General features: G+C 41.6%; 1 protein-coding gene across 2 annotated transcripts in view; it reads left to right on the top strand.

Annotated features, from left to right (window-relative positions):
* ankrd50 (ankyrin repeat domain 50) overlaps positions 1–16673 on the top strand; it is a 40695-nt gene extending 24022 nt beyond the window's left edge. Inside the window, exons 4-5 of one of the 2 annotated variants that reach the window (XM_084352258.1) lie at positions 11074–14618; positions 14913–16673. In XM_084352258.1, the coding sequence (XP_084208384.1) occupies positions 11074–14615 (3542 nt within the window). In that variant the 3' untranslated portion in view covers positions 14616–14618; positions 14913–16673. Of the gene's footprint in view, positions 1–11073 lie in introns of both variants that reach the window. The other variant, XM_084352257.1, reaches the window with a different exon arrangement.
* The last annotated feature ends 6094 nt before the right edge of the window (positions 16674–22767 follow it).

Genomic DNA, 22767 nt, shown 5'->3' with positions numbered 1-22767 from the left:
CGTCTGCGGTGGAGGTTGTGTGGGTTTCCCAGTATACTCTGGTCTGCGGTGATGGGAACTTTGTGGTTGTGTGAGTATAGTGTCGATAAAGTTTGAGGACTGACCTTTAACCAGAAGGTCATTTTGCAGAAAAGTTGGTGCACCAGTAGTCTGCACCGATGCCTTTTAAGATTTCTGACAGAATATAAGAGCCTTTTGAAGTATAAACCAAAGACTTTCAGTTTTCTTTGATTTGTGTTTAATCCACTGGAGTCTGACACATACTATCTGCATCAGCTGGAATGTTTTTTTTCCTAAAAAGAGATGACTTTTTCCCCAGGAGCAAAACTCTGAATTCCTCTTTACTTGCTCAACTGTTATTCCTTGTGTCTGTCTCAGAGAGGAATGTGCTTTGGGAAGTTTTCAACACCTCTGAGACCGAGCAGGAAGAAGGAGGCATTCTGACTAGTGCAGCAGAATGCCTCACTCACATCCGCTCGGCTAAAGCCTAGCAAACAAAGACTGTTCTGTTTGTGTGAGGAGGAGTACAAGATTTTTTTCTATCCAGTATCCAGTATCCCTCTGGCTGACTCACATTATACGATCACTCGGTTTTGATTAAGCCTCGGTCTACGTGTATTATCTTTGAAATGGACTAGAAAAATCAGTCTGAAGCGCACAGTCGTACTTAAAACTGAAGTCAGCGCCGTTTCTTTATGTCCCAAGTGACAGCAGCCCTATGGAGAGAAGCTTGCCTCTGCTGTGTGCTGTGCTACTGTAAGGCCATGATAGGGGTAGCGGAGTGGAAACACTTAGGCAGCGATTTTGGTTGGGAGTCGGGCAGAATCTGTGCCAATTTAACAAGGCCTCCGGCAGAAGGGAGAGAGCAAGGGAAAGGGGAACGAGAGGGCGGGGTGGAGGTGGGAGACAGGGGGTTGGGCTTTTAAATAGAAACAGCCTCTCAGACATGTTTTTTTTTTTCTTCATACCCCAGACTCTCATCATTTTCTCACTCAGGCAAAGTGATAAATGTGATGATTTCTCAAAATTGCGCTGAACTTTTTGTGCTGACACGAAAATGCAACTTTGATATATTAGAAAAATGAAATTGTATGTATTTGTGGTTGTTTTGAAGACGCTCCTTATTGTTTTTTGCATTGTTTCTCCAAAAATTCACTTCACTCATGGCCTCATTAAAATAATTACAGAATAATTTTTTCTCCTAATCCCCTCGTGGCGTTTGATCCAGCCTAGTGTGTGATCTTTTTATCGTGTGGAGGCATCACTGAACTGTAATGGCTACCATCTGCCCAATATTGTTTATGGTGCACGCTTGTCAAAGTCACTGTTACTCAAGTAGTAAGTATGTGAAGGCGTTCTCTGAGCCTACCAGGGAGTTCTGCATGGAGTACGGCTATGAGCTTCAGCAGATATTCATGAATATTTCTGTGATATTATTATTATTAGCAAAAGGGTATTCCTTATGCTTCAGTAAGCACGTCTGTGTATTTGATATTTCACACCTTTTAACTGATGCTTTTACCCAGAGCAGCTTCGAATACGTGCAGATACAGATACAAACTCAACCTCATTCATCTAATAAGTCATGTAAGGCCACAGCTACTGCACTCTGATTACATCACTGTGGCAGAAGTGCCCGAAATATGTCGATATAGAGATGTAGGGGTTTGGATTGACATTGTTTTATTGAATCTGAATTCAGCTTTAAATCCCCTTAGCAAATCAGAACCATTTAGATTCTCTCACTGAACTGATTTTGCTTTTAATTAATTTGTCAAAGTTAAAAGTGTTTAACTTTAACTAGACCTCAAAGATCGACATTGACGGAACCAAATCTCTGGCAGGGGACATTTTTCCTCATCTCTCCCTCTCCCTCTCTCATTTCCTAATGATTATTTATTAAAATCAAAAACAACATTTGTCAGATAGCTCACGCACAGTTAGCTACATAAATACCTAAAAGCAGAGTTAAAAGACTTGATGAGATTCTTAATCTCGTAACAAATCTCCCTGATCTCTCTTACTTTAGAAGCTATCGGAACAGAAACACATAGAGGTAAAATTCACATGTAACAAGATCTGAGATATTGCCACTCAACTCTCTCCTCCTGTGTGGCAGCATGTCATGAATAATCTGCGAATGAAGGAGGAAGTAGATGACAATGATACAGCCCAGTTTAAAGGAAACACAAAGCAAGCCCTCGTGCAGGCTATACTTAGGATTTTGAGAGAAAAAGCCAACATGAGCGAGGGATGAGGAAAGATGGAGAAGGCATGTATTTGTCAACTGCAGTGCCAGTAGTTATAATAATATAGTATCAGTGTGCCACTGGAGCCGTGAAAGATAATAGCTCCCCTTAAACAACCACATTCCTGCTCTGCACTGTTACAGCAACTTCAATTAGATTGATTTCCACCATCATAAAATACATGATTATTTTCATTCTTTTCCCGATTTTACTCTTAGTTCTTCCAGTTGGTCACAGGGGGCACTTGGCAGGCGGTGCGGGGTTGTGCCAGCAAGGAACTTGGAAAATAGCCACACACAAAAACCACACATAAAAGCCCCCGTTAGTTATGAATCACAGCTGTAATTAAGACGGTTATATTCCTGGCTCAGTCTGAGGAATGTTACAGGAGCATGTGGCCACTTTAAGAAGACACTCATCCTGTGAGGCATTTGATGGAGGCTTTACTCATTTCCTTCCTAGAGTGACACATTTGCCTAAGTTTTTTTTAGCCCAAAATTAACGAGCAGATCTTCTTCCTTAGCCCACAGTATATAGATAAGTCATTATAAATTCCACAGCTCCTTTCAGGAGATTATGTGACTCTGGGGTGGGTCTGTGTTTTTGTTTCCTGTATTTGGAGAGAGGGTAGCCCACCCTGGCAAGGACTCGAACCACATCTTCCACCTCCACTCTGCCCCGCAGTGAAAGGAGCTTTCTTTACCCACCCCGCCAAGAGACAGACCTGATTTACCACCAGTGATCACAAATGAAAAGAGCAGCCCTGTGTAAAGTATGCGCCCTCCTCCACCTCTATGAGCGGCTCTTTGTCCGGAGGCTTGTGCGTGAATCTGACACAGGTTATGGTCGTTCCTCTGCAAAAAAAACCAAAGGTCAACAAAACCCTTAACATTTCCCTGAATGTGTGTTTTTTTGTATACTTTCTATTTGGTCGAATGTGAGACCTCACCACGAGATCTTCTGGCCGCCTGACAACACAAACACAGTCGTAAAGCAGCGAGGATGGTTTATTTCTTCTGGGCTGTGGAATGCTCCCTGAAGAGAGACAAAGATGGCTCTGCTTACTGACTCCCCAGTAAATGACATTTTGCGGCATCATTTAGACGTTTGGATGTGCGTTAGTGCGAATGCGACAGATGAATTTGAATCTTAACTATGAAATAAAAGTTTTATGAGAGATTAGATGCCAAGAATATCTTCAGTACTGAAGCTTTAAGGCACTCTTTGAGCTGGAAATTAAAAAGTCTTTATTTGATACTTGAAAGAAGTTTAAGACCGATTCTAACACGCATTTGGCTTGAGACTAAATTGCCCAACATTAAACCAAAGAGCACATTCGGCAAATGCCTCATGCTACCAAAACATAATGAAAACCCTCTCTGTCCTCTCTTCTTAGAGTTTTCAGTATTGATCGTCTCTGAGCCTTGTTGCCTGGCTTAAAGAGCAAGCACGACATATTTAATTAGCTTACCTCCCCCTCTCTTGGAATTGGCTTACACAGACAAGCTGATTTATGTCCATATTCATGTATGAGTTGTCGTCTGTGAGGCTGCATGTTGAGCCTCACTTTGGATGAGCTGAAGACCATAATCCTTGCTGAATACTGTAATTTACCACCATGCAGTCTGACAGCCGGGCAAATTACAGGTCTACCGTGTCTGTATCTATAACACCTTGGGTGCTGCACTGCAGTAACACGATTCTGAACATGGCGGACGAACTGACTGCCCTCTTTCCTCCTGAGGTGATGCCCTTTGGTATGTGGCATGCCCCTGCCACATTTTTATAGACGTGAGATTTTTTATCTTTTCAAGGCTTTAGTACAGAGCTCGACTTGTCAGCTTTTGCTTTAATTGAAGGGTATTTAAATGAAGTCTTAATGTAGCTTTAGTTGGAATAAATGCAGAAGAATTCCTGGCATGTTTCTGGCTGATTTTGCTGCAGGGATAAAAGCCTCTAAAGTAAAGATGGGGGATTTTTATACCACACTGCCTCTTGACCTGCATGCCAAGGATGACTTTGCAAGTACCTGTTTCCACACACAGCAAGCTGCCACAACTTTCCTCATGCTTGAACTGTTCTCTGGACACTTCCCTGAGAAATCTTTCTAAAATGGTTCCAGACCTTCCTGGCAGTGCATGTTGATAGCAGATAATGGCTTGTTTGACTTGATGGCCAATAAAACACGACTGACATGCTAGGCTGAGTGGTTTCTTGCGCAGGTGAATGGAAACATGTGCTGGTAGGTGTAAATGAGGTCACCGGGAGGTCAGCTGGGATAATGAAGAACAAAACACGGGCAGTGATTTGAGGAAATATGATCCCATGTGGGGCAGAGAACTCCCAGCAGAGAGCTTACTGCCACCATGAAGACTGAGAACTAGTATCTTCAGAAAGAAATGAGTTATATTAGGAATTTCTGTGGTTTTATGCAACATGAGATCATTAAACCTATTAAGATACAAAAACTAGGGCAAAGAGAGAAACTATCATGTGGCATGAAAGAAGGAATTATTGGCCGTAGAAGCTCTACTTATTCCCTGATTACAGAAATTGGTAAATGGACAGTTTGAATGAAGTTCATAGTATTTAAATACTTTTGGTCCTGTTTGATCTGTATATTTCTGGCCCAACAATCTGTTATTTCATTTCTCTTTTGGAATTTCTTCACTTGGATGAAATTTCCAGTCATCTGTGCAGCTGCAAGAAGCTTTAGGATATATAGTGACAACTCTCTGAGGGTAGATATCCATTATGGTATGCAGTGAGTGAAGGCATACGCATGTGACCAGGTGCACACTCGGTCTGTTGTTAGCGTCTTAATGAGCTCCTGCCATTCAAAATCATGTGTACAGCTACTTTATCCTCTGGTTTTAAGAAAAGAAACCTGTTTCTGGTGTGTTCTGCAGAGACGCTCGTATGACTGATGTATTATTCATTGTGCAGGTGGTTTGATAGCTTTATCTGAATGCACCTAAAGCTGAGCTGTGATAGCAATTCATGTACAAAAACTTCCTCACTTAATGACCAATAATTAGGAGGTTATTGAGGCAAAGTGCTGTGTAGTGATGGCCTAGTAGTTGTAGAATATGGTTATGCAGAATAAGGCATGGATAAGGGCTTTATTATGACTAATAAACAGCCAATATGCCATTAATATGCATCCTAATAAGATACTAGATAGTGGTAAATATGTGTGCCCTCCAAAAAGGTGTTAGAAAAACTATATTTTCCTATTGCTGTGCGACCGGGGCAAAAGAGGTTAAAACAACCCTCTTACGATAATAGTCAAGCCAACAGTCTCTTCATGTATTTGCTATCTGCATGAATGAACAAGAGTCCCAACTTATCGTCCTGTCATTAAGAGCTTGTGTGCTTTCAGATATCACAAAACGAGCAGCAGAACTCGCTATCAGTAACATTATGTGATTAAAGTGAGGTGAAAATGTGTCAGTAGTTTCACTGTTAGCAGCGTGGGCGAGCAGCCCCTCACGCTCACGGTGGTCATTAATTAAGGCCTCAACGGCAAAATAAGTTTTAAAATCCATCAGTGATGCAGCTGGTGAGAGAGCATTAAACGCTTCTCTCCCTGGATATCATAACTGTTTTTACTCACAGCTGTTCTGTCTCTCCTGTCAAGTCTGTACGAAGCCATGAGGACAAACATTACTATAAAAATCAACTATGTCTGAATGGACAAATACTGCAGCTTTAACAGAGAGATGAAGCCAGCAGACAGCGTTACATGTGCCTTGTTTGAGGAAGGCTTCAGTGTGTTAAACGTATTCCTGTTTGCCCCTCCCCTCACCTCGTCAGCCACAACAGGTCTGACTGGAAACCCTTTGACATCCCGTTTGAAATTCAGCAAGAGGCGTGTTTGGGCAGGAGTGTTTTCATGTGCTTTGCCTCCAGCGTTACATGAATTAATTGTTAAAGTGTAATCATTTCACTGTCTCGCCTGGTGGTCGCTTAGTGTGGCAAGGAAATATACAGTGCACATGAAATGTAGCTGCTAATCTGAAATGATTTTCTCCTGCAACAGTTATCTTTGCACAGTTGAATTAGTGCCCCATTAGAGTCGAAGCTTCTCAGTGCCTGGCTTTGTCTTTTCTCACTTGTGAATAAGCCACATTTATCCAAGATAAAGTAGAAAGTGTTATCTTGCATTCGTCTGTTGGAGTAGAAATTAGAGAGTGTATATAATCAAACGAGAGAGGCAACAGTGTTTTTCAAAGATTAAATAGCACTCTTTTCAAAGGACTGTTGTTTGCAGTCCGTTGGAGCTGACTCTCATCCACATACTTGTGTTTAGGAGGTTGGCGCTCTCGTGTTTTTTGGAGCCGGGAACGCTACAGCTGTCGAACAGACGTTTGTCGAGCGCGGGTTTACTGGAGAGCCTGAGGAGAGGGCAGCGAGGCTTGGGTTTCAGTTTTCTTTTATGGATCAGATGACCTAAGATGGTGTCTCGCAAGAGAACGTGCCGGATCTGAGACACTGCCACTCTGAAATCCCGCTTGATGAGCTTGGACTTCTTATTTCTCAACACGCATGCACACACGCTGCCTCGTTTGTCATCTGAAAAATTAATCTAGAAGGCAAACAGTCCCTCTTTTGTACGCGGGGCTCTGTCTCCTGTGGCTGGTATCCAGTTCTGTAACGAGCAGCAGCTGGCTCAGAGGCCTGTACTCGGGAGCTGCATCCCTCACCCTGATGAATGTGTCATTTGTTGCTTGTTTAGCACTCGCTTTTGTTCAGACTCTGAACCATCCTCTCTCACACACACACATAACAAGCCTGAACACACACAATACTCAACTACAGTTTGTGTAGCCCACTTATTAACAAAGCATAGGCCTTCATGACTGTTCAGTTTTGGAAAGAAAGAAAATGGTTCTTGGACGACATTTGAACATTTGTAGCCAATGAAAGTTCTTGCATTCTTGTGTAGTACTTAATAGTAGTTCCTGTTACACCACAGTCATCAAATACAGGTTGGACCACTTTCCTCCTGTGGTTGTTTTTAGTGCTTTATCTGCAGGAGCAGGGCAGTAATAATGCCATGACTTCACAGTTGACATCCAAGCCTTATGAAGTGATGTCTGCTGATGACTAAAGTGGAAATTGTTGCTCATCTTCTTCCTACTGAAAGAAGAGATCTTTTTTTGGTGCCTTCTGACTTCTTGCACATGGAAGAGTTTTTGTAAAAAACCTTTTCAACCAGACAAGTGCTTTATTTCAGTCAAATGTGTGTCTCCTCCTCCCTCCTCCAGCTTTCCTACTCACTGTATCTTCATAATTGGCGTGTCAGTGACCATGGAATGTAGAAGAAACTGTTTATCATAAACTACAGCACAGAAGCATTTGTCTTTTGTTCCCTTGAGAAAATATTCATGATAGGGCAACATCTCCAGAATAGGGCTGTAATGCACACTCAATGTTTTTCTTAGTCCCTCTGTGTATAGAGCAAATTTACATCAAGACAAAATATTAAATGTCACATTTTGCTGAAGTGACTAGCTGGGTGAAAAACAGTGTTTCCTTTTTGGTCCCCTCAAGTCTTTTTTGTCCCTGTTTTCCCTCTTCAGTGGCCTCTTCCCCTCTCTCAGCTAGTGGGTTTCCTGTCCCATCTGGAGCAAACCCAGAATGTCCAAAGAAGGATCGGGTCCAGTAGGAGTAGGAGGACTGGTCCGTGACATCACAGCATCAGAGAGTCTAACACATAGGCAGGAGATCACACCAGCATCAGATTTTTGTCTTTAAACATAAGTTGTAAAATCTGATACAGTGTGCCTGTATAGACTCAGGCCCTTGTGATAGTGCATTAGCCTAAAAAGCAGAGTTCAGAAACATCAATAAAAGTGGAAGGAAGCATGTACACAAGCTAGTCCGGCCTTCAATCTAAACAAAAGAACATTAAGAAGTTGACATGAAACACAAGGCTAGAGAAAATAATTGGAGGGGAGTGAGAAATCCTCTGATTGAATGAGGCTGAAACTTGATCTTTAACGTTTGACATTTGAACCAGAGGACCAGTGAGTACACTGAGAGCGGGGATGAATGTTAGGATCATTAGGCACCTTCAAGTATTTCAGTGTCTTTTGATATACACTTGAAAGATGGATGATTACGTTACAGTTCTTCCCATGGTCCAGTTGAAATGGGTGATCAGTCAGATTCAGAATACACACAAAAACTTTAATGGTTTTTAGGCTCTAAAGGTAGAAGTGCTAGAGTTTTCTTTACTTACCTATAGGTACCCTGCATGCTTACCATGTATCTGTCTCTTGGAATGTCAGTGACTTCTCCAGGACTACAGTGGGAGCTGGTACAGGAGGAGAAAAGAGGCTGAAGGGAGGGTGGAACGTGCTCGCAGTCACTGAAAACAATAGCAGACTGAAAGTGGGTTAGGGTCATTGAGTTTTTGTAATGGCTGGCCAATTATATGTTATAATGCTGGGGAGTGATCCTTTACAGTTTAATTAATTTAAACCGTTTGCACAGCTGCATCCTTGTCATACATTCAATTCCATTTGCAGACATGAATATTCAGAATAAACATGTGGAGTTTTTATTAAAGCAACGGTTCACCATCGGATGCCCCAAGATCCAAAATTGTTTTGAAAAGACGTTATATACACCCTTTTTAAAGCCAAAATCTTCCCTGGAGCTGCCAAGCTAAAAGCAGTAGCACACACCCTATCTGAAGTGGGTGCACAAGCTCATTAAATTAACTTTTCAAATCAATTTGGGAACTTGGGGACTTCCCGAGACGTGGATTATGCCAGACAAGGCCAAACTTACCCACTACTTGCCGGGGGTTAGAAACTCTGTCATGAAATATTTTATGGTAGATAATTTGTGCCCTTAACAAAGTCCAACCTGAAAATGATTTATTAGAATCAAAATTGGTCCTTCTGCTCTTACTCCATGTATCAAAGGGTGTAATTAAACATAGTCAGTATCTGAGACGTGAATGCCTGACTGTCATCCGTTTTATCAGTTGGAAGCATAACGACGGCCTCAAGGACAAAGTAAAAGAAGATTATTGTGAGGCACAGTTGGTGGAGGTGTGCTTATCTTAAACAAACCCAGAAGCAGATGATAAAGAAAACCGCTCCTTCTGTTTACCAGGATCTGTTGTCCAAACTGTCAGTACCTGCATGGGAACTCTTGTTAAACTCATCAGGTTTGTTATCTGGCTTCCAGGTGTGGTGAGCAGCGGGTCTGTGTGGAGTAAGATTTCACAGGCTTTTCTACCCACACAATAGCAGTCAGATGAACAGAGCACTGCCTCAGGCTTGGTGACAGAGTCTGATTCATATTATGTACGGGGAAAAGTTGTGTTATATAATGAAAGCAATCACACTTAACTGTTAAAGATTAAGGTACTGGTGCTAAATGTTGTCGTTGATTCTTTTCTATGTAACATTAAAGAGCAGCTTCCTGTCAGTACATAAAATGTACAGTTGATAATGAGATGCCTAAAATTAAAACGTTAATTTCCTTTCTTTAAAAAGGTCGATGTTAATGAGTCCACGGCACACAAGTGGACCTTTTAAAAGAAAGAATGCAGCTGTTTTTCCCGTAGTCGAAGGTCTGTTAGTCATTGTAAAATACAGTATTTCAATAACACTGAGTGACATTTCTTTTCTTGCCCCAGTAACCTCGAGAACCATGGGAACTGTAAATACAAGTATGCAAAAATGCTCTTCTTGCCCTCCGGCGGAGACCACAAACAGATTGTTTTAACATGGAGAAAAGTTCACTTAATGCCCATTAGCCCATGCCATTATGGAGCCATTTTCACACGTCTCTGAGAGGAATTCCCATTAAAGATCATTCATTAAGACCCACTGTGATAATTTCTTTTTCAGAAGGATTTCTAAAGGGCTGTGCTGGGAGCATGTAGCATGATAATGAGTGAGGCACTGGAGAGATGTTTTACAGACCACTGATGTGCTACAGGCATGGAAATTATGCCTCCCTTGGTCTCCTCCATTTTGATTCTTGTACATGTTCAGCCCCTAACATAGATTTGCTCCTGCTGATTAAGGGCTAATAACCTCCCCAGTCAATGGATGGGCCGAATGACCAATCAACCATGTTTCAGGGTTGAAAGAAATTCTGTTTTTAAGCATAGTTAATATTATATGCATTTCTTTTGTAAAGCTTTCTTTTAAGACGGGTATTTTTATCCTTTGTATGTTGCAGTACATGAATAAGCAACAGCACAGGTATATTTTAATATAATACATTCATTATTTTAGTTGACTTAAATCATTTCAGTTTTTATCCTCACAGGCACACTCTAAATTATTAAAGCCAAAATTGCCTCTGCATCACACACAATATACTACACTAATTGCCATGATTTTGTTTTCCTTAGTTCTTTATGGGATAAACTGATTGTGAACTCCTGCTGCTCGTGTCTGCTTCCAGCAGCCAGAGGGGTTGTGCTCTCAATTCCTCTGAAAGGTTTTTCTTTAACAACATGGCTTTACTGTTAATTACCCTATTCCTTAGGAAATTAAAGGTTGGCTTAACCTAATTATCCAAAGGTACAAGATCAGTGGATAAATACTGGGTATGATCTCAAGGTCAGGCTTAAGATAATGACTCAAGTTGTACTGTAGGGAAAGTAACACTACTCATCATCAACAGCTATATTTTCTACAACCACTGCAATTTATTGTTACATTTATCCTTTGCATATTTTCATTTCTTCATATACTGACAAAGTTAGTTTTAATACGCCTTTTTTTCCTCTAGATTTCCTTGTCCATTTGTCATCAGACTCCACTAATGTCAATTTCTTTTCTTTCAGGATTCCGCAAAATCAGCCTTGATGATCTGCGCAAGGCCTATATCGTCAAGGATGTGCAACAGTACATCCTCCACAGGCTGGACCAGGAGGAGGCCTTGAGGCAGCACCTGACCAAGGAGACAGCAGAAATGCTCAACCAACTCCACATCAAAAGCAGTGGCTGCTTCCTCTACCTGGAGCGCGTGCTGGACGGCGTGGTGGAGAACTTCATCATGCTTCGCGAGATCCGTGACATCCCTGGAACTCTCAACGGCCTCTACCTGTGGCTCTGCCAGAGACTTTTTGTCAGAAAACAGTTTGCCAAAGTCCAGCCCATCCTTAATGTAATCCTGGCCACTTGTAGGCCACTCACGGTCAAGGAACTGTACCATGCAGTCTGGACCAAAAACATGACACTTACCATGGAAGAATTTCAGAAAAAGATGGACATTCTCTCCAAGTTGTTGGTTGATGGCCTTGGGAGTACTAAAATCCTTTTTCACTACAGTTTTGCAGAGTGGCTACTGGATGTTAAGCATTGCACCCAGAAGTACTTGTGCAATGGAGCAGAGGGACACCGGATGTTGGCAATGAGTTATACTTGCCGAGCAAAGCAGCTCAAACCACTCGAAGTGCAGGAATTTGCACTGCACCTTGTCAATTCCAATCTGCAGATTGAGCCATTTAATCTGGCTCTTTGGATGGTTTGGAATGGAACTCCTGCGAAAGACTCTCTGACCACCTCTATACCAAGAGAACAGGAGGTCCTGCAACTTCTGGTCAAGGCCGGAGCTCATGTAAACAATGAGGACGACCATGCATCATGTATTGTACAACAGGCCCTTGAAAGAGAGGACTCAATACGGACACTACTTGACAACGGGGCATCTGTCAACCAGTGTGACTCCAGTGGGAGAACTCTGCTGGCCAACGCAGCTTACAGTGGAAACCTTGATGTGGTCAACCTGCTTATATCTAGAGGGGCAAACATGGAGCTAGAAGACAACCATGGACAAACCGCACTTACTCTTGCTGCGAGGCAGGGCCATACCAAAGTGGTCAACTGTCTAATTGGTTGTGAGGCCAACATTAACCACACAGACCATGATGGATGGACAGCCCTGCGCTCTGCAGCATGGGGTGGACATTCAGAGGTTGTGTCTGCTCTGCTTTATGCTGGTGCCAAAGTGGACTGTGCCGATGCTGATGGTAGAACTGCTTTGAGAGCTGCTGCTTGGGGAGGCCATGAAGACATCGTGTTGAACCTTCTTCAGCATGGGGCTGAGGTCAACAAGGCAGACAATGAAGGAAGAACAGCTCTCATTGCTGCAGCATACATGGGACACAGAGAGATTGTTGAGCACCTCTTGGACCACGGAGCCGAAGTTAATCATGAAGATGTGGATGGAAGGACTGCCCTCTCAGTGGCTGCTCTCTGTGTTCCTGCAAGTAAAGGCCATGCTTCTGTTGTGAGCCTTCTGATTGACAGAGGAGCAGAGGTTGACCACTGTGATAAAGACTGCATGACTCCCCTCCTTGTGGCTGGCTATGAAGGACATGTCGATGTTGTCGATCTGCTTTTGGAAGGCGGAGCTGATGTGGATCACACGGACAACAATGGCCGCACTCCTCTTCTTGCTGCTGCATCAATGGGCCATGCCTCAGTTGTCAACACATTACTTTTCTGGGGGGCTGCTGTTGATAGCATCGACAGTGAGGGAAGGACCGTGCTGAGCATTGCATCTGCTCAGGGTAACGTGGAGGTGGTCAGAACTCTGCTGGACAGAGGTCTGGACGAGAATCACAGGGACGATGCAGGCTGGACCCCGCTACACATGGCTTCATTCGAGGGCCACCGCCAAGTGTGCGATGCCCTTATTGAGCAAGGTGCTCGTTGTACAGAGGTTGACAATGATGGTAGAATACCGCTGATATTAGCTGCACAAGAGGGACACTATGACTGTGTGCACATTCTTCTGGAAAACAAGTCATGCATTGATGAGAGGGGATATGATGGGAGGAATGCTCTCAGGGTGGCTGCACTAGAAGGCCACAGGGACATTGTTGAACTGCTGCTGAGCCACTGTGCTGATATAGATCACAAAGACGCAGATGGACGCCCAACACTCTACATATTGGCACTTGAAAATCAGCTGGCCATGACAGAGTATTTCCTCGAAAATGGCGCAAATGTGGAAGCTTGTGACACTGAGGGCAGAACGGCCCTCCACGTGTCCTGCTGGCAAGGGCATGTTGAAATGGTGCGGCTGCTGATTAACTATCATGCTGATGTGAACGCCTGTGACAATGAGAAGCGATCTGCCCTCCAGTCTGCTGCATGGCAAGGACACACAAAAGTCGTGCAGTTTTTGATAGAAAATGGCACACATGTGGATCATACATGCAACCAGGGAGCAACAGCGCTAGGCATCGCTGCACAAGAGGGTCACATTGATGTTGTGCAAATACTTCTTGAAAACGGCGCTGACCCCAACCACGCTGATCAGTTTGGACGCACAGCAATGAGGGTGGCAGCAAAAGGTGGCCATTCAATGATCATAAAACTTCTGGAAAAATATGGGGCCACAACTCTAAATGGCTGCAATCCCTCCCCAGTACACACCATGGAAGAAAAAACCCCGTTGACTGTGACTGGTAAAATGCAATCCCTCACCATTAAATCAAGTAGTTCTGGCAGCACAGGGGCAGGAGACATGCAGTCGTCTGGACGTGGTCTACCCAACGGACCTGTCCATGCTTTCAGTTCGCCATCAGAATCTCCTGATTCCACAGTAGATAGACAGAAATCCTCCCTATCAAATAATTCCCTCAAGAGTTCAAAGAACTCCTCCTTGAGAACCACATCATCGACAGCCACAGCACAGACTGTGCCAATCGACAGTTTTCATGGACTGACATTCACAGAACAAATCCAACAGCACTCACTGCCTCGCAGCCGGAGCAGGCAGTCGATTGTTTCCCCTTCCTCTACGAACAAGTCCATTGGTCAGCAGCCATCATCTCCATCCAATGACTTTGACTGGTCTCAGTTGAAACCCAGTCTCAAGTCAACAAAGGGAAGTAAGACCGGAAATGGGACATCAAATAGTAAAGGAGCACTGGGAGACAAGAAAAAAGGCAAGAACAGCGGATCAACCCAAGGTCAGGTTCTGGAGTACGAGATGACTCAGTTTGATAAGAGGATTGCTCTCAACAAATCAGTAGCGAACATTGCAGTGAAGGATCCCCATTGCAAGATCATGATTGGTGGTTCAATTCGGTCAGAAAGGGGGCAAGGCCAAGATCAATTCTTTATCCAGCAGCAGAGCTGTTCTGAGAAGAAGAGGAATGGCATCATGACCAACCCCAACTATCATCTACAGGGTAATCAGGTTTTCCTGAGTAGAGTATCCGTTCCTCGGACTGTACAGAACAGAGGCCACCAGGATGTTCTAGAGAACTATCCCATAGGGGAAACCGAGCTAAGCCTTAAACAAGCCCTCAAACTGCAGATTGAAGGATCAGACCCTGGGTTTAACTACAAAAAGGAGACTCCATTATAGCTGGTAAGAGATACTTAAAAAAAAAAATCCTCCAATATGTGCTCTTGTTGAAATACATCAAGCATTTGTCTCAAAGTTGAAATCAAGGTCAGAGTGACAGCACGTAGACAAGACTTTGGATATTCTGTTCATTTACAGTGGCCAATAGCTGACTTTTAGTTGATACTGGATTGCACTCAACACAACCACCATTAGTTGGATTTAATCAGACTTGCATGAAGAATGTCTCAATCTGGATAAGCAGACTCTTTCCTCCCAGACAAAACATTAACCCAAGTCATTCCTGTACTGTTTCAGATGTCTTGAATGCCATTCGTCTGCAGACATTGGAGGGAATGTGCCAAAGCAACTGTTTTCATCTGCATTAAAAAAAACAATAGATTTTTTGTTTCATCAGTGGGAGACCTCAAAATAATACCTAGGGATGATTGTTGATTGCTGCCTAAGGCTTATGTGAACTGATACATCGATGTGCCTACATCTGTTACAGCCTTCTTCATGTATTCATGCAAACTATCATTTTAATTTAATGTAATGCTATTTAATAAACAGTGTATGCACTTTTAAAAGAGTAAAATGACAGACATGCATTTGTTCTATTCACTTTGTATCCCATCCATGTTTTATCAAAGTAATTGTTTGAGAGAAACATACCAATGCTTTTTTATTATTTTATATTATGTTTGTTCTGTCTACCTTTTCACACTGACAGCAATGTGCCACTGAGTACATTGTCACAAATCACAGGACATAACAGTAACTGATGCCATGGTATGAATTTAAGCGCATTGATAGTCTGCCTTTCTAGAGACCCCAAATAATCTGTGTTAACCTTGATCAGTGTGCTAAACCTCTGTTGTGTGTAATATGTTAATAGCTATGGCAATTTACTTCATGAGTATATACAAGCATATTTATTTTTGGAAAAAAGCCACTTTTGCTGCATTTTGTGTTGCATTACGCTCTACCATGGTGCTGTGTTCAGAAGTTGCCTGCAGTTATTTTGGACTCCCAGTTTTGTTGGTTTTGTGCGTCTGTGTATTACTACAAATATCTGAGAAAGAGGGAGGTTCATTGAAAATGTAAAAAAAAAAAAATCATTTTGTCCCTATGGGATTTTTCAGTTGCTTGCGTGTTATTATTTTGTGTGTGCGTAAAAAATATTTAAACAACCCAGTGTGTACCGTCAGCAGAAGTTTGGTGCTAAATGCAGCAATTTCAAGTGAAAGCAGCGATTTAGAGAAATGCATTTGTCTGCAGAGTGACATGTATAACCTACTGCAATGCAAGAAACAAAATCCAAGCTTTGTTTCCTTCCTGTCATGTGGTTAATTTCCAGTTATTCTTGCTGGATTTTTCAGGGGCATGACACAAAAAAATGGCTCAAAAGGGTTCAGCCATTAAGACAACTCATAGCTGTGAATGATATTGTTTGAAATGCAGAGTTGTAAAGCCAAAGTTGAAACAACATAACTCTGTCCCGCCTTCTCCTGTGAGAAGCTGAAATCAGTTTAACAGGACTTAACCCTGCAGGAGATGGAGGGGAGGAGGTGCTCGACTGTGACGCTGAGGGAACTGAAACATCTGTTTCTCATGAACTGTATGGAGCTGCGTTAGCGTTTACAGACTGTGTCATATTTTTGCAGGCTTTTCATATTGTCAACAGTGAGCTATTTTTCGCCAACAACCAGGATCGGGGGGAGTAGAAACCTATCGCATGCACAAACACTTATAAGCCCTAGTGAAAGCTCTCAACTCTCCAGTACTACAGTAGCTCAAAGGTATGCCATGAAGGGTCAATAGAAGGATTCAAGGCAGGATCGGGTCTAGAAGCAGTGTTGGAAAATATACTGTATAGTCTTATTAAGCAGTTATCTTGTTTGTCTTGACTGTGTTTTGTCTGTCATCTTTGATTTGACCGTCAGTGATTGGATTGTAAATAGCTTCCCATGTACATTCAACTTTCATTTAAAAAGAATTCCTGTATTATATGAAGTGGAATTTTCTGATGTATATTAAAGTGCTTAATAAACATATTTGCTTTACTGCTGAAAAACACATCTGTTGCACATTTTTTCACACAATTTCAACAAAATGCACAGAAATGAGGAGTGCAGAACATTAATGTTCTGGAAGGGTTTTCATGAGGTCAGTTGGCCGATATTGGTCTATCACAGATATATCATTATTGGCCTATACATTGCCCAATATGTGCTGATATGAACATTTTCTTTTACATATCTTTATCATTAGTGTTTGATAACCACATTTGAGGGATCATTGCTTAAAACGTGTCTATCAGCCGATATATCGATACGTATTTTTTACCTCCAAATATCGGTATTGGAATTGGCCCAAAAAACTTGAGTATTGGTCAGGCTCTACTTTTCATTATGGAGGACGTTTAAATAAATATGTCTGGTGTCTGAAGTTATACTGAAGGCAATTTTTCACTGCTTTGTCTTCCTAGTCGATGTGCCAAATACTCCTAAATTCAAGGCTGACTGGTTGATATGCCTGGGGCAGAAAAAGCTTGTGTTAGCACTGATGTTACATTGACTAGTTAATAAAAGACAGCAAAAAGCAAGATCTGTAGAAGGGAATGGCAACAACCTTGAATAGACGAATCTGCAGTGACTATTTTTTCCAAACATATCCATTTCTGTCTCAGTTAATGTTTATTTCCTTTGTATCCGGAGGCATTTTTTTATCCACCCAAGTGGAATTGGGGCTGCAAAACCACAGGCTATGTTGTTGATACCTACCTCACTGTTGGTCATTTAATGGTGGAGGGCCAAACCAGGACACTGCAGGCATCACAACACATGGATCAAGCTGAAGTGGAACAGATAAGTGTGCCAAGTCCCCCCCCCCCCCCCCCCTCCGTCCTCCTTTCCAGTTCACTCAGTTCATGTCAGACAAACAGGAGCTGCGAGAGAGATCAAATACAGAGATGGCTGAATGGTCTGAACATTTGTTTAGTTTCAATACACATTTCACAAAATCTCAAAATGATGTTCTTTATATATATTAGCCACTGTAACTGGATTCCTCAGTTGTCATAAATCTGATTTTGTGTCATTTAAATTCAAAATAGATGCAGAGCATTTCAGAAAGTAATTTCAGCTGTGTTGCAAACGCGTTTAACTGAATGAGGGGCATTTTAGCTTTTGGCCCAAAGACTGACGATTGGACGAGGTTGTTACTCTGACTAATTACATTTAATAACCATCACCCAACATTTCATGAAAAAATGTGCCAGAGCAGCTCAAGTGGTTTTAAGATTTTTGGACTTTCACCACGGCCTTTTCAGAGTGTTTTCAGAGGGTGGGTGTTAATGAGTAAACCATCTGGTACTGATGTCATGTAGTATGCACTGTCCAAGCTTGGAGGATGTCTTCGTGAACCATCTGCCAGTGGCCACATCTGGTTCTTCTCCACCCATGCCCTTGTTTTGGATACAGTGCTAACAAGCTCCTACGCAATATACACAACATGGCGACAGTTGTGGCCGACTCGTTCCAGACTCAACTTTAATCCCACTGGCCTTCATGTATGTGCCATCAAAAGCCATATGTGTGCAGGTTTTCATTCCTGCAAAACACTTCAGCAAAGGACTTTTCTGATTAGCACTTTTTGAAGTGAAATCAGCTGCTCTTGTCTGGCTGTGCTGAAAACATGCACACACGTGGCTCCGAACTGGCTCAAGGTAATCATGAAATCCAAACATGCTGCTGATTCTTGTGTCCTTGTGTGGAAATTTTTCCCAAGAACTTTACAAGAATGCAATCATTGAAAAGATATCTTCGCAGTTTGGCAGGGCTGTGTGTCTGGAGTCTTGTTTCCAACTCTCTCTGTGATCACATATGTTGCAGCTCATCATCACAGAGCACAGATGTCACAAGACAGTAATACAATAGCCTCTCTGACAAGGGCTGTGAAAACTACAGCTGGTTTTTCACCTGGTTTCACACATGGAAAAAAAAACATTCTCCTGAGAACTTTTTTATCCAGTTTCATGCATGAAAAAAAATATCCTAAAAACTTTTTTTTTTTAAAAAAATAAAAAATCTCCCGAAAACTTTTTTTTTCTTTCACTTTCTTTCTTCACCCTGTTTCACAGTTTTTTTTTCAAAAATGAAAAAAAGGTTGATCCGATTTTTATCTGATTTCATGCATGAAAAAAATCGCCTGAGAACCTTTTTATTTTTGAAAAAAAAGAACTGTTTTTCATTCAATTTCACAAATGAAATTCTTTTTTGAAACCTTTTTTTCACTCGTAAATGAAAAACCTGAAAAAAATTCCATGAATTTTTTTTTCACCCAGTTTCACACATGAAGAAAAAGATTCTCCTGAGAATTTATATTTATTTTTTTAACCTCTCGAAATCCTCTTTTCATTCAGTTCACACATGAAAAAAAAAATCACGAGAACTTTATTTTGTTTTTTTCGAAAGAAAATCCCTTTTTTTCATTCAGTTTCACACATGAAGAAAGATAAAGATTCTTCTGAAAATCCTTTAAAAAAAAAAAAAACAAAAGCAAAAAAAAACCCTGAAACCTAAAAACCTTTTTTTCTACACATGAAAAAACTATTTTAAAAACTTTTTTAAAAAAATCTGGTCCATCCCTTTCTATCCCAAAAAATTCTCCTGAGACATTTTTTTCCATTCAGTTTCAAACATGAAAAAAAATTCTGATTCTTTTCCTTCTCCCGGGTTCACACACAAAAAAATGTCTCCTGAAAACTTTTTTTCACTCAGTTTCACACATGAAAAAAAAATTCTCCTGAAAACCTTTTTATTCACACATTAAAAAAGAAAGATTCTCCTGAGAACTTTTTTTTCATGTGGTTTCACAAATGAAAAAAAAATCCACCAGTTCCCAAGTCATAAACCATTTAAATCAGACTTAAAAAATGGATCACCTGAAGAAAAATCTTCACTTGCCCCTCAAGGCTGAGAGCGGGCTGGATAGAGCATATGTTGTCCATAAATCATGTTTCTGTGGAGAGATTACTGTTCCTCATTTTCCTTTTCTGATTATATCCCTGATTATGCACAGTAATTGCACACTGGCAACATCACCACATTCAATTTCATGTAGCGTATTAATCAGTTAGGTTAGATGAACACATCTGGCAGGTTTTTTGACATAACTATCAACTGTGGATGCAACAGTAGAATATACGCATGCATATGCAAAACTGTTATTCTTCTGCTCCCACATACAGTAAGTGCATGATTGAGACAGTTTAAGAGTACATCTTGTCAGACCATTTTTATTCCCCAAATGTTAATTGCTGTTCTGGGAAACTGGCATCCGTACAAGCATAAATAGTCGACTTCTGCGATCAATGCCAGCAGTGATTTGGTGAGGAGGCAGCCAAGTGTCAGACTCATGGAGAAGTTTTACAAAGGGGTATTTAAATCTGTCCATCCATTTTTATAATGACACAAGTGCAGCCATGCAGAGCCCTTCATCATCCGGGTTTCAAATTAGATTGACTGCATTTGCCAGCGTGGGAGTGTTGTTCAAACTGTGAGCTGAAGAAGGTGATTTTCTTCCCAAACTTACAGTAATTACTTGACAATTCAAAAGAGGAAATGACTGCAATTTAGGTATTTTGAATGGAACTTCATGTTGTAGTTGGAGGTCCACTGACCTTGAGAGCGGTTTTAAATACACTCACAGCGACATTGACTGGATGTTATGTTGTTTCTCCTCTTTATTGATAACATGCTCTTTTCAATTTTAATATATCCAAGAATGACTTTGACCTGTTTCTTGTTCTCAGCAAAGCACTGCTTTACACTTCCACAATATGTTCCCAGCAGCTGCTCTTGAAGTGAGCTGATGTAACTTCTGAAGAAATGAATAGCACATTGATTCTCTTAGAACAAAGGAGTTGAATATAACACTCTTTCTCAGTTCATTACACTCTGCACTATGCTGCAATAATAATATTGGTCTAATTTAACTTATGATGGTTAATTTTAGCTAACATTAGCAAACTTCAGCTAGACATACCATCAATCTAACAATTCAAATTCTGGATACAGCTTCAGAGGAGGAGCCCTGTTCATTTCTATGAAAGCTTCTCAATGACGCATGAAGCCAAAAAAGCTCCACTTCCCGTGTATACGATTACCAGCCGAAAACCGTGTGCACTAGAGACTTCCGCTGACCTAGCCAGCTACCTTTGGTTTTAGCGCCTGACCAACATTAATGGGAGCGAAATTATTTAATCCTGTGGCTCCTCTGGAATTTCCAAATGCTATCAGACCAAATGGCTCAAATTATGTTAAAGAAAAGCTAGTCATTTGACAGCAGTTGTGACACTCAATATAATGTATCCATTGTTTTACAGCCACTTCTTTCCCAATGTAAGCTTATGGGAAAAAGTATTTTTGGGGTCTGACCACTTCAAAAGTTGGCTTCAAAACCTTGCTCTCTACTGGGGGCTTAAGTCATACTGTACAAAAGTGTTCAACTTGTTTAACTTGAGTCTGCTCACTGACTTAATTACTTGTCTGTACCTTATTATCGTAGGTGATTGTTGAGTTTAATTCCCAGGTTGTCAAACTAAGAGTTTGTATCTGAGTTAGCCAAAATTAGTATGTGTCTTTGTTCTGGCAGTTGTTGGTTGATTGTCCACATTTTGTCTCTGAGACAAGCCTGCAGGTGAGGAAGCACAGTCCAGAAATACACACATTTTCTGCCTAAAGAATGTAGCTTTGGAAAATACCCACTAGGTTTGGCTAACTCAGGCGGCTAAATGAGCCTCAGCATAGCCTCAGCTGAACGTTTTTGCACGGGATGAGATCTGTTGTCTTTGCCCCCCATTTCTTACCCTTAGTAACTTTATGAAGGTGGAGTATGGATAGTAGAAATGACTGCAGCGACCAATTATGCTATCAACGAGTATTGCATTAAGATAAAGACATAAAATCATAGCATGTAATAATCGTATTACATGATATGATTTTATGTCTTTAAGGTTGTTAGCCTTGTAACCCTTTGTGCCTTAATTTTCTGTCCTCGAGAGGCTGTGTAAGCCTGTTTTCCCCTTCCTCCCATAAACAATCGATGATGATCTTGACATCAGCTATAATTCAGAGAACCACAGTTGCCTTTGTAACTTTTGCTTTAGTTCCAACAACCTCCAAAGTAAGTTTAAAGCCAGAAATCTCTGAAGTAGTCATTGGTATTGATCAAAAAACCCATCATCCCACTGCAGATACATTATGATCACTTTGGGCTGTGGGGCGGTATAAATCTTAGTTATTGCTCCTATAAACTTTTGGACTCTCACAATGCCAACAAGCAGTAATCACAAAGTTGGTTTGAGGTGCTGTTGTGATAGCCAGCCGGGTGAATTTTATGCTCTTTACTGGCAACAGTAACACAGAGTGTTTGACTTGAACGAGGCTGTTCTCGTCTGGATGTGTGTCAGTGGAGTGCAGCAGGTGGGGACATGAGGCCTTCAGGAACCGAGCATTTAAAACACGGCCTCAGAGACCTGCTTGAGCTCATCTGCTTTCATAAACAGCTCTCAGATCTATCAAAAGGGCTGAATACACTTTTATGAATACAAATTTGACAAAAGGGATATTATTCTTTTTTCAAACTCTACCCTCCCTCCTCTTCTATTTTGCAGTGCTGCAGAAGTTGAATTCAAAATTTGGTGGAGAAAAAAAAAGCCTGTGCTTAAAAAGAGCCAGCTATGAAAGCAGCCATCCGCTCCACAACAATGAAGCAACTCATGGCCAACAAAGCTGGAGAATGAGAGATTAAGCATACTGTATTCCTCTTTGTTGCCTGTTTACATAATCCCTACAGTCTCTCATCAAGGAGTGTGGATGAAAAGCTTTCATCAACTCTCTGTGGAAAGCCTGTTTTCTTCTTTGAAGCTCAACACAGCGGTCCAACATGCACACAGGTGTTCCACTTTCACTGAACAGGACGAGTGAAACACCTGACAGTAAGTCAAAATGTGGGTCCCTGGGGAGACAAATCGCTGAAACATCGCTCTTTGAGCGTGGGGGAGTTGGCTGTAGTGCAGCGTCATACTACGCATCATTAATCATCACAGCTGAAGCCAAAGACAATGAATGGAGTGGAGCTCTACGCGATGAAAGGGCTCCACAGG

The sequence above is a fragment of the Pagrus pagrus genome (assembly GCF_965226575.1).
Source record: "Pagrus pagrus genome assembly, chromosome: 5".
Lineage (NCBI taxonomy): Eukaryota > Metazoa > Chordata > Actinopteri > Spariformes > Sparidae > Pagrus > Pagrus pagrus.
Note: the sequence above shows the minus strand (reverse complement) of the source record. Positions and strands in the feature narration are given on the sequence as shown.